Source organism: Vitis vinifera, chromosome 3 (assembly GCF_030704535.1).
Source record: "Vitis vinifera cultivar Pinot Noir 40024 chromosome 3, ASM3070453v1".
Lineage (NCBI taxonomy): Eukaryota > Viridiplantae > Streptophyta > Magnoliopsida > Vitales > Vitaceae > Vitis > Vitis vinifera.
The window spans coordinates 6,256,898-6,270,833 of NC_081807.1; the positions used below are offsets into that span (position 1 = coordinate 6,256,898).

The 13,936-nt window shown below is 28.8% G+C and overlaps 1 protein-coding gene across 1 annotated transcript; it reads left to right on the forward strand.

Annotated features, from left to right (window-relative positions):
- Positions 1–334: 334 nt before the first annotated feature.
- On the forward strand, positions 335–1,774 carry GT3 (cinnamate beta-D-glucosyltransferase-like). The gene is given in 1 exon segment (NM_001280920.1): positions 335–1,774. A coding segment is annotated over 1 exon segment (1,440 nt).
- Positions 1,775–13,936: the final 12,162 nt, after the last annotated feature.

A 13,936-nucleotide genomic window follows, 5' to 3' on the forward strand; every position in this document is an offset into this window, starting at 1 on the left:
AATCAGATGTCAATCAAGACGATTGTTATTACGGTGGATTGACTCTTAAATTAAGGATTGTGTTATAGCAACTACTACTCTCTACTCTTTCTGCTCTGCATTTTGCTAAACCAAACCTTCAGCATGTCTGAGTTAGCTACCTAACAGTCGTTCTCCCACACATTGAAACTTTGAATTGATCAACATTTCTCCAAGGGTATATAAAAATCAGTCTTCCCACATTTCTCTTCCATCCATTCCACATTAAAACGATTTCTCTATTTCTATCCTCTTTCCTCTCTTTATTGAATATTCATTTCTCCCTGTGTTAGTAAGCTTTGGAAGTTGGAGAAGAATGGGTTCTGAATCAAAGCTAGTTCATGTATTTTTGGTCTCCTTCCCTGGACAAGGGCATGTTAACCCTTTGCTTAGGTTGGGGAAGCGTCTGGCTTCAAAGGGCTTGCTTGTGACTTTCACTACCCCAGAAAGCATTGGGAAACAGATGAGGAAAGCCAGTAATATCACTGACCAACCAACGCCGGTCGGAGATGGTATGATCAGGTTCGAGTTTTTTGAAGATGGGTGGGACGAGAACGAGCCCAAGCGCCAAGACCTCGACTTGTACTTGCCACAGCTGGAGCTCGTGGGCAAGAAGATTATTCCTGAAATGATCAAGAAGAACGCTGAACAAGATCGTCCTGTTTCGTGCCTCATCAACAATCCATTTATTCCATGGGTCTCTGATGTTGCAGCTGATCTTGGACTTCCCAGTGCCATGCTTTGGGTTCAATCTTGCGCTTGCTTTTCTACTTATTACCACTACTACCATGGCTTGGTCCCTTTTCCCTCCGAGGCTGAGCCCGAAATCGATGTTCAACTGCCATGTACGCCTCTCTTGAAGTATGATGAAGTCGCTAGTTTCCTGTACCCGACCACTCCATATCCTTTCCTGAGGAGAGCCATCTTAGGCCAGTACAAGAACCTGGACAAGCCCTTCTGTATATTGATGGATACATTCCAAGAGCTGGAACCCGAAGTCATCAAATACATGTCCAAGATCTGCCCAATCAAGCCTGTAGGACCTCTATACAAGAACCCCAAAGTGCCAAACGCCGCTGTCCGTGGCGACTTCATGAAGGCCGACGACTGCATCGAGTGGCTCGACTCCAAGCCTCCCTCCTCCGTCGTCTACATCTCTTTTGGAAGCGTCGTGTACCTGAAACAAGACCAAGTCGACGAGATCGCTTATGGGCTCTTAAACTCCGGCGTGCAATTCTTATGGGTGATGAAACCACCGCACAAAGACGCCGGCTTGGAACTCCTAGTTCTTCCAGAAGGGTTCTTGGAAAAGGCCGGCGACAAAGGCAAGATGGTCCAGTGGAGCCCGCAAGAGCAAGTCTTAGCCCACCCCTCAGTCGCCTGTTTCGTGACCCACTGCGGTTGGAACTCGTCCATGGAGGCTCTCAGCTCCGGCATGCCGGTGGTGGCATTTCCACAGTGGGGAGACCAAGTCACCGACGCCAAATATCTGGTGGACGTGTTCAAAGTTGGGGTGAGAATGTGCAGAGGTGAGGCGGAAAACAAGCTCATCACCCGGGACGAAGTGGAGAAGTGTCTGATCGAGGCCACAACCGGTGAAAAGGCGGCGGAGCTGAAGCAAAACGCCATGAAGTGGAAGAAGGCGGCGGAGGAGGCAGTTGCAGAGGGCGGCTCCTCGGATCGGAATCTTCAGGAGTTTGTTGATGAAGTCAGTAGGATGAGTATGGTGCTGGTTTGCCAGTCAAACAAAATTTGAAAGAGAATGGTCAACGTCCTTATGATCATAGGGTGTGTGGAAATGTATCTAAGTATAATTTTGCAGGAGTCACGATGTAGCGTGAAATAAGGTAAGTGAACCATTGGGTATTCCATGTTCAATTACCTACTTGTTTTACTCCTCTCCTAGATAAAACGGTGTCGTCTCATGGCACTAAGTACGTTTTCCTTAGTTTTGTCGCCCATTAGTATTATTATTATTATTAAACGAGGATAAACGTAACACAAATCAAAGTAGTAAAAATAAAATATATATCACTTTAACAAAATATATATAATGGGAAGGATAAATTAGAGAAAGTTGAGAAAATGAAAGATAAATTTCTTTTTTAAGGTACATATTACAGGGGAATGAGAAATTCTTTTATAAGTTTTTCAAATAATTTTCATTAATGAGTTTTAATGGAAGTCATAAATAATATTTAATTAACATTCATTATCATTAATATGGTGGCATTCATAACCTCAGTTATAACATTATTATTATTATTGCAATCGTGTTTGCCTAATATAAATATATTAATATTTTACATTTAAAAAAAAAACAGATCATGTATATCTAACTATAAAAATATGTTTAAAATAAAACGAAAATTTTCTTATAATGAATCCCCTAGAGAATATGATTTCTTTACCTGATCTTGTAACCAATCCCCCAAAGAATATTTGTGACATCCATTAGTTTGCAATCTAGCTAGATGGTGGATTTGTTTGAATCCAAATCCTAAACGACTCAATTCAGTCCATCAGATCGAAGAGGTCATCGAGTTGGATGATTGGATTGTCCTATTTTCTTAAAATAAACATAATAAAAGTTTGAAAAAAGTGTATTCATGGATGATTTAATTTCTATTCAACTTTCTAGGACTCAATTAATCATACCTTTTTATGAATAATTCAAATCGTGAATCTTGATGTTGAATGAATTTGAATAGTTTTAAATCTTTAAACTTAGAATTTTAAAAGATTTCAAAGCTTTCATTTTAATCTTCCACATTATGAATAAGTAGAATTTAGGGATGCAACTTAAGTGGGTTTACCCGACCCAACTTAGCATTTGGATGAGTTTGGGAAATCATTTTCAATATTTTAGTTGGGCTTAGGTCAGATTTTTTTCAACTTGAACTCAATTTGGATTGGACTTAAGCTAAAGTTCAGACAACCTAAGCAAAATCTAAACCAAATTTAAGTTTTTTACTTTTTCTAATGTATATTATCCTATATATTAAAGATGTATAAATTTATTTTTATTTTATCGTTGGTATCTTGAACTTTTTTCCTAATTGCTATTAATTTTTCATATAAATAAATAGAAAAAAAAAAGCTTATAAAAAATATTACATATGAATTTTGAATTATGCAACTTGATCAATCCAACTAATCTCAATTTAATCTTACCAATCTAAACTCAACTCAAGTTTAGATAAATGAGATTGATTGGATTTGAGTTGAGTACTTTATGTTAGAGGTCAAGTTGGGTTAGACTTAGGTTGATTTGGGTTTAAGTTGATTATTTCTTAATTTAGGTTGGGTTTAGGTTAACTTCAACCTAACCAATCCATCAAAGCTATAACCCTAGTGGAAAATGGGACATTTATTTGTTGAATAAAATAACGAGAAAAACATCTTTTAGTTTTAATATGTGGAAAAAAAAAGTTAAAAAATAGAAACTTAGTTATTTAAAATTTAATTTAATTTAAAAATATTTAAAATTTTATGAATTCGAATATTATTTCTTAATATATTTCCCAAAATACCATTTTAATTGGATAGTAGCAAGTGGATCCTAGGAAAACTCCCTATATCTCATTCTAAAAAATTCTATGGATTCTAGAAAAACCAAAATTCTTAGAAAAGAAGGGTGAGAGGAGTTGGAATCCTATTTCATAATATAATGAAGATTTTTTACTTTCATACATGAGAAATTCTAAATTTAAAAAGTTACTTTGAACCGAGTCAAATTGGTAATCTCATAAATATATAATTTATATATTATATAAAAATTAAAATTAGTTGAAGAAATTATATATATGTTTCATTTTTATATTTGATAAGTCAAATTAAATGATAAAAAATATATATAAATGTATTAATATTTTAAATTTTCTTAAATAGAATATGTATAATAATTAAGTAAAAAGATATATTTAAGATGGAAAGAAAATTATAATATTTAAATTTATTTATATATCTATATATTTTATTATTTTAAAAATTTAAAAATTATTATATTAATTAATTTATATTATTTTCATATTTATCATTATATAATTATTATGAAAATAACATGAATGTAAATATTTTATATTTGTTTACTGGTTTTATATAATAAACATTTTAAAAAATTATTAATACTAGTCTATATATTAAAATTTACTTTACCTTATCCTTCTCTCACCTACTTTTTAAAAATTTATAACTTTTTTTATTTCATATTTATTCGGTTTATAAAATAAAGATTCTTGTTGTTAAATAATTTTATTGTGAAATTTATCTTTTTAAATTAAAATTTTTATCCTTATTTATTTCATGTAATAAACAAATATTTTAAATAAAAACTCTACTTCAATTTATTTATGAGAATTACATTAAATCAAAATGCATTTTAATTGATGGATATTGAAATTGATTCTTCTTAAATTTTAGTTATTTAATATAATAAAATTAGAATTGAAAAAACCCAACTTCCTTAATTCATAAGAATTAATTTTTTATTAAATGGTTGATAAAAAACTAAAACTATTATTATATATTTAAATTATTATTATATATTTTTAAATAATATTGATATAAAAATAAAAATGAAGATAAAATTAGATAATACATTATTTTTATTTATTATAAATTATATATTTTAATAATATAAAATATCATTACTTAATTATTACTAAATTTTGTCTGATATTCAATCCTCCAATAAGAAAACAGTTGCAAGTGTTTTCCAATTCAAATCAATGGTCATGATTAAATATGTAAATCTAATAGTTAAAATTTTAATTTTAGTACACCATATACGAACCACAAATTTTTCCAATAATTACTTTACATTTTATACGATAGTTAAGATAACTACTCTAATGGGTATTTTTGTCTATTCATATTTTATATCTTTCTTATCAATTATATAAATTATAATTGAGTGATGTTAGCCCATTATGAACAAATAGACTCCCTAAAGTACAATTCTTGTCACATCGAAAGAATATTCGCAACATCCATTGGCATGCAAGCTAACATCCAAAGCTTGTAAGCTAACATTCATTAGCTTTTGGATTGGGATCAATCCAACTCATAAACAGGTCGATTCAGTCAATTGAATTGAGAAAGTTGTTGAGTGGATGGTCTGATCGATTAGACTAACTAGTCCGAAAAATACTAAAAGATTTTTGTTTTCTATTTTTTAACAATAAACATCATAAAAGTTAGAAAAAAAAAATGTGTTCTTGGATGATTTAGTTTCTATTCAACTTAATGGACTCAAGCATTTGAACTTTTTATTAATCATTGAAATCTTCAGTCTAGATCTGGAATAAATTTGAATAATTTTAAGATGGTTCTGGTATATCTACACTGAGTTCGGTTATAAAATCCTGTTCTTCAGAAGTAATAAAAGGGTTTGGAACAATGATGTGTTCTAAAGGTTTTACTCTCCATATAGACATGGTTTTTGTTTCGCCAATGAGATGAAATAATTTATTCCGGGTTGGTCTAAGATCATAGATTTGAAAAGCTCTAAAGCGAGTAAAAAATTCTGGAAATTCATCTGAACGGGTCATTTCCCATTCTGGTTCTTGTTGAGGGATGAGTGGTTCTTTATTATGTTTTATATATACATGATGATAGGCTGGTACTACTGATCCATCGGTTTGAAATAAATGTGGAATGGTTTCAAAAGAAATATCTATATATTTTTCGGCTTTAAAAAGATAAGTTAAAATATCTTTCAATTTTTCTGGGAAATTTTCAGGGATTTGAGATATATGGTTCATAAAAACATTTTTTAAAATTCCCTGATCCATAAGTTGCGGTACTAAATCAAAATTTTCTTTATTTACAACAGGCATATTTACATAAGCTAAATATATAACAAAGAAAAATTCAGGGTCGTGATATGCCATATACCCTGTTTTTATCCCGTCATTTTTAGTTCTAAAATGTTTATACAAAATTTCTTGATTTTTAAACACTTTGTTATATTGGTTTTGTAGAAAAAAGGTTTTGACGAAAGAGTAGTTATCAGCTCCAATTATATTTTTAACAACAAGCCTTTCATATTGTTCAGTCAGAAGAGCTGATTTCTTAATTAAACTAATTACTTCAGGTTGACTGTTTGAACAACTGGTTTGATTGGTTGACACTATACTGGTTTTCAAATCTTCTATCAGTTTTTCTTGATTTTCTTAGATTTTGAGGTTTTGAAATTTTTGGGTTTCTAAAGCAATTAGTTGGTTTTGAAGGTTTTGTAAATGTTGGGCTAAAGCTGACACTGTTTTTCCATAAGCATATTCTAAATTTTGGTTTGGAAAACTTTGTGGTTTTAAAGACCAAAAATTATCTACAATAACCTTATGTTCTTCAAAAAGGTTTTGAGAAAATAAAGAGTTAAACCTTAGGTTTGGATTCAACACTTCGTTTAGACATATGGTTCCATATTGAAAGGTTCTAGCTTTTGTAGGTTTTCTTTGAGCCATGTTCCTGTAATCATGAAATCAATCATTAGTATTATCGACATTATTAATTATTTGTCTACTTAACCAGTCTGCTAATATATTATCTTTTCCTTTAATATGTTCAAATTTAGGTTTGAAACCAATTAAAGAGTTTTGAAACTTTATCCATCTTTTGGTGGACAGTTTTGAAGAATTTTTGTTTTCAAAGAATTTTTTAATATTCTCACAATCGGTTCTTAAAGTAAATTGTTCTTGGTTAAAAAATAATTGAAATTTTTCTAAGACTAATATTATTGCTTCAATTTCTAAGTCTGTAGAGCTAAGGTTCTTTTGATAATCATTAAAGGTTCCACTACAATATCTACAAAGTTTTTCTTCTCCTATATTAGTTACTGTTAAAAGTATACCTCCCCATCCTGTTTGACTAGCATCGGTTTGGACTATTTTATATTCATTTTCTAAGGGTAAATGTAAGGTTGGGAGATGTTTTACAAGTTCTTTTATTTTCTGTATAAGTTTAATATCTTCTTGGTTAAAATATCTCTGCCCTGTGTTTTTTGTTTTACTATAAAGGAGTCCAGCTAATCTACTAAGGTTTTTAATATATGGCCTAGCATAATTTAATAATCCTAAAAAACTTTGAAGGGTTTTTAAATCTTCGAGTTTGTCTGGAAAATTATTTATTTTTTACACTATATGTTCTTGTAATTTTATTTGTCCATCTTCTAATTCTAATCCTAAGAATTCTATTTGAATCTTAAATAATTTCAATTTCTTTTTACTTACTATTAAACCATGACTAATTAATTTTTCAAAAATTAATTCTAAATGCTTTATGTGTTCTTGAAGAGTATATGAAAAAACAAGAATATCATCAATATATACAAGAACAAAAGAATATTTTCCAAAAATATTATCCATCATTCGTTGGAATATCTGAGGAGCATTTTTTAGTCCAAATGGCATTACATTCCATTCATATAATCCACAAGGACATGAAAACGCTGTCCATGGTTTACTATCCTCTTCTAATCTGATTTGCCAAAATCCACTTTTACAGTCTAACTGAGAAAAATATTTACATCCTTGAATAGAATTAATTAAAGAATCTTTGTTCGGAATTTTATAGACATCATCATATGTATTATCATTCAATCTTTTATAATTAATAACCATCCTAGCTTTTCCTTATTTTTCTTCATTATGGTTCCTAACTAAAAAGGCTGAGGATCTATGAGGACTGAAACCTTTTATGTTATTTTATTAGGTGTTTGAAAATTTTATGTTATTTTAATAAGTCTTTGTAAAATTTTATATTATTTTAATACTAGTAATAAATGTGTTCACACTTTAATTCAATAAAAAACCTTAATCAAACTCTCATTGCTAACGGAGATTTTAAGAACCTTTACTAACAAACTGTTGTTGAAACTGCTTATTGGGAAAAGTGACTGGTGATGGGAAAAGTTGGTATCAGAGCTTCTCTCTGTGTATTGCAGTATATTAATTAGGAAAGGAGACTTTAGATTCAAATTGATTTTCAGAGTACCGAACTTTACTTTACCCCATATAAAGTCTGATTAATTTTGCTTAATTTATTCTGAATCTTTATTTGCTCTGCTTACTTAACATGAATTAGGAATTAATGTCTTTTATTCCTTATCCTCCTGGTATATATAATATAGATTATGATCGTGTAAAAGAACTTAATAATAGGTTGTATTCTCAATGTAAAGAATTTAGAGAAACTTGTGATAAATTACATAATTTAAGAACTACTGTAAAAGATTTAACCACAGATATTAAAAACTTAACTTCTCTTAAATATTTGAATGAATATGAAGTAGCTATACAAGAAGCTTTTGATGAACTTTTTGCTACCGAAACCATAATTAGAAGAGAAATTATAAAATATTATATTGATAATTTATATGCTAGCTCATCTAATTAAAACCTATTAGAGATAATGAACCCTCATCTACAAACCCAAGAGGTAAAGCAGTTAAAATTTTTAGTAGAGACACAATTAAAAATAACAAACGAAGTATTACAAGAACAAATTCAGAAAGAAAACCAAAACAATATAGATATTTTAAAAGAAATCCAGAAAAGATAAATAAAATCTGTAGAAAAACTAAACACGGTCTTAGGAATTAGAAAAGAAGCTGGAAGACTTTAAGAACCATAATTTGCTAAGAAATAACCTAGATTATATTAAAGAACAATTAGTTAGAGAAGAAAAATTTGTTAGAAAAGAAATAGAACAAATAAAACTAGAACAACAAAATTTAAAAGAAACTTTAGAAAAAAATTAACCAAAAAGTAGATAAACTTTTAGAACAAAGAAATATAGTAATATCAGAGGAACAAAAATTAAATAACCTTTTAAAACAATTTGAAAACTTTAATTTAGGAGAAAAACCAATAATTAAAATAGAAAGAAAAATAAATCCTTTTGAACCAAAAAATCTAGCAATAAAACCATGGAAATAGTAGAAGCAATAAACCCTCGAGATAATGTAAAAGAATTTATTGAAGAAAAATTAAAAAAGGCAGTAAAGGAAGTAACACCTTACAAAAAACAATTAGTTCAAAATTATAAAATAACTAGATTTTTAAATCAACATACTATAAGTTCAATAGGAAATATTGTATATCTAGATTTAGTATCTCTAGAAACAAAACACAAATTATTAAAAAATAAAACCGATAAATATATGCACTTAGGAATAATTTTGATAGGAATAATAGGACTTCATCGTAAAGAAATTGGAGCACTTATAAATATTAACCTTTTAGATACTAGAAACAACACAGTAGGACGAGCTCTTTTAGCTAGTGCAGAAGTTAATATGAACCAAAATTACGCAGTTATTGGTTGTATACCTCAATTTTGTATAGATCTTAAGGAATTCACAGAAAAAATAAAAATAACTGTAAATACTAAGGTTATGATATGGAATTAGGAAGTAAAAACCTTAGCATAGCTATAGGATTTATAGGAAAAACTACTAATGCTTTAAGCTTAAAATGTATGATGGAATTCGATGATATAGTAAAAACCTTTGGAAGTAAGACAGTAAATATGATAGAAGCAAAACCTGTAAATATAAACTATTTACTAGGACGAGAATGGGAATTACCTCAAATAAATAAACCAATAATAAAATATCCAACATCCAGTAGCTTATATGAAAACCAAGATGAAAGTGCAAGTATAACCTTTGGAAATTATAAAACTGTAAATGTAGAGGTAGAGTCAGATAGTGAGATAGAAAATGTAAATGTTATACAAGAAGATATTTTACTAAACATTGAGACAGTAGAAAACCTATACAAAAACTCAGAGTTAGTAAATATAATGTTAGAGGAATTTAGTAATCCAACATTACTAGATGAACAAGTGGATCAAGAAAACTTTGTTAATATAATGTGTAACAACTATACAGATGACCAAATAATAAAACAACTCTATAAAACCAATTTAATTAAAAAACTTATAGATATAGAAATGATAAATCAATTTACTATTCAACCAAAAGTTAATGAAAACATAGAAATAATCCCAAACGAATCAATAAATACAATAAATAAAGAAAAAGAAACTGTAAATGTAAAAAGTGAAATAGTAAAATATAATAAGCCGTATAGCAAGCCAAAAGGACCTCAATGGAAAACTAAAACAGAACCTTCTAGTTCTTTGCAACCAATATACGAATATGGAACAATATTAGATATAGATAGTGCACAAGATCTTAGAAAAACGATAGAAAATTGGGAGCAATCTTTAAATTCAGCAGGTGTGGTAGTATCCTTTGAAAATCAACAAGAAATTTATGAATTTTGTAAAAGCACCCTTAGAGGAACTGTACTACAATTTTTTAGAAACATGGAACAAGAAAACAACAGTTATTTTCAAGAAGTCAGAAATAATTTTAGTATATCTTTATTTATAAATCTAATAAAAATTTATTTTTTAGGAACAACACAAGAAGATGTAAAGGAACCTGCAATATACCTTCATAAGTTAGAACAATTGAAATTATGTAACCTTTCATATATAAGAGAATATGAACAAAAATTTAGGAAATATGCAATCCTTGCTAGAGTAGACAGAACCCCTGAATATTTAAATAAATATATATTAAAAATACAAGGACCCGTAGGACTTAGATTATGGAATGAATTTACAACCTCCGAGTATAAAAACTCTCCTTATATAGGTGCTAGAATAGAATTTGTAAAAAATTGGTTAGAAAGAGAATGTGTAAGCATAGGAGAAAGAAGTCAGATAAAGAAACAAGACATAAATCAACAACTTTGTAGAAAATTACATATAGGAGAAAATCTAGATATAGGATGCAGAGAATATAAGTTTAGAAAACCTAAGAGATATAATAAATTTTTAAGAAGAAAGTCGAGAACCTTTTATAAAAAACGACCATATCAGACAAGGTATAAAAAACTTGGAAAGTTTTGGATAAAAAGAAAAAGAACCTCAGAGAGAAAAAGACAGTGTAAATGTTATTTGTGTGGTCAGGAAGGCCATATAAGACCTGAATGTCCTGAGCTTAAAAAACCATTAAATGAACGAAATAGAAAAACCCAATTAAAAATAAACCTAATAAATGAGTATCAGCTAGATAGTGAAGAAGAAGAACTTATCAGTGAATTAGACTTTGAAAGTGAAAATTCAAGTGTATATAGTGTAGAAGATAGTGAAAATGAAAAAGAAGAAATTTGTATGATTATTGAAAAAGAGGAAAATCAAGCTAAGAAAACCCCTTTAAATTTAGAAAACCTTGTACAACCTTTAGAAAGTAAAATAAAACCTTATAATATATGGAAAGATTTACAAATAATAATCAAAGGAAAAATTTCAAAAGAAGAAGAAGATAGTAGTTCAAAACCTAAGGACACAGAAGAACCAAAAAGTCCTGTAAAAGAACCAAGGAATCCTGAAAAAATAACCATACAAACAATAGAACAAGTAAATATGGCAAATAAAGTTAAATCTATTATTTTTCCAACAACAATTAAATTAAAAACCATAGAATTAAAGGTAGACGCAATGTTAGATACTGGAGCCAGTAAAAACCTTTTATTTGAAACCTTAGTACCTCAAGAAGATCAGCAAACATTAATTCAACCAGTAGAGTTAATCCAATACAATCAACAAAAACTAATACTAACTAAGTATATTTCAAATGTACCAATTATAATTAATAACATAACCTTAGTATTACCCCAAACTTATCTTGTACCTACTATAAGTTTATATCCTTTTATTTTAGGTCTAAATTTTGTACACTCTTTACAAGGAGGGATAACAATACAAAATAACCAAGTTAGTTTTCATCCTAAAACCATAACAATTGTTTATACAAACATGGAAAATGTATTAAATAAAAATCATAATGTAACATCTCATCAAATTAGCAAAGTGGAGGCACAAAAGGATAGCATAATTAATGACTACTCAGAACAATTAAGAAATGCAAATAGATTAAAAAACCTTATATTAGAAGCAGAAAAAATAGGAATTATAGGAGAAGACCCACAAAAACATTGGAATAAAAATAAGACAACCTGTAAAATACCAATTAAAAACCCAGATTTAACAATAAAAACAGCAAATATAGCATGTAATCTTATAGATACAAAGGAATTCAAAATTCAAATAGAAGAATTGTTACAGAATAACCTCATAAAACCAAGTTTCAGTCCTCATAGATCCTCAGCCTTTTTAGTTAGGAACCATAATGAAGAAAAACGAGGAAAAGCTAGGATGGTTATTAATTATAAAAGATTGAATGATAATACATATGATGATGCCTATAAAATTCCGAACAAAGATTCTTTAATTAATTCTATTCAAGGATGTAAATATTTTTCTCAGTTAGACTGTAAAAGTGGATTTTGGCAAATCAGATTAGAAGAGGATAGTAAACCATGGACAGCGTTTTCATGTCCTTGTGGATTATATGAATGGAATGTAATGCCATTTGGACTAAAAAATGCTCCTCAGATATTCCAACGAATGATGGATAATATTTTTGGAAAATATTCTTTTGTTCTTGTATATATTGATGATATTCTTGTTTTTTCATATACTCTTCAAGAACACATAAAGCATTTAGAATTAATTTTTGAAAAATTAATTAGTCATGGTTTAATAGTAAGTAAAAAGAAATTGAAATTATTTAAGATTCAAATAGAATTCTTAGGATTAGAATTAGAAGATGGACAAATAAAATTACAAGAACATATAGTGCAAAAAATAAATAATTTTCCAGACAAACTCGAAGATTTAAAAACCCTTCAAAGTTTCTTAGGATTATTAAATTATGTTAGGCCATATATTAAAAACCTTAGTAGATTAGCTGGACCCCTTTATAGTAAAACAAAAAACACAGGGCAAAGATATTTTAACCAAGAAGATATTAAACTTATACAGAAAATAAAAGAACTTGTGAAACATCTCCCAACCTTACATTTACCCTTAGAAAATGAATATAAAATAGTCCAAACCGATGCTAGTCAAACAGGATGGGGAGGTATACTTTTAACAGTAACTAATATAGGAGAAGAAAAACTTTGTAGATATTGTAGTGGAACCTTTAATGATTATCAAAAGAACCTTAGCTCTACAGACTTAGAAATTGAAGCAATAATATTAGTCTTAGAAAAATTTCAATTATTTTTTAACCAAGAACAATTTACTTTAAGAACCGATTGTGAGAATATTAAAAAATTCTTTGAAAACAAAAATTCTTCAAAACTGTCCACCAAAAGATGGATAAAGTTTCAAAACTCTTTAATTGGTTTCAAACCTAAATTTGAACATATTAAAGGAAAAGATAATATATTAGCAGACTGGTTAAGTAGACAAATAATTAATAATGTCGATAATACTAATGATTGATTTCATGATTACAGGAACATGGCTCAAAGAAAACCTACGAAAGCTAGAACCTTTCAATATGGAACCATATGTCTAAACGAAGTGTTGAATCCAAACCTAAGGTTTAACTCTTTATTTTCTCAAAACCTTTTTGAAGAACATAAGGTTATTGTAGATAATTTTTGGTCTTTAAAACCACAAAGTTTTCCAAACCAAAATTTAGAATACGCTTATGGAAATTTAAAATCCAAAGCTTTCATCTTGAATTAAAATCCTTAGAAAAACAATGAGTCGCATGTTAAGATAGAGAAAAGGAGAGTGAGAGGGGCTGGAATTTCTTTGGATTCAATATTTCTCATTCTCCTAATAAGATCATGATACATGATCAATCCCAAAATTTATGATTTTAAAAAATACTGTTAATTTTTGGTAAAAACAAATTATCTTTTATAATTTACAATTCATTTAACAAATAAAACATGAATTTTAGTATACTAATAAATATTATTTTATATAAATTAAATGAAAAACATGAGATTTTTTTATTTATTTTAAAGTTTAGTTAATA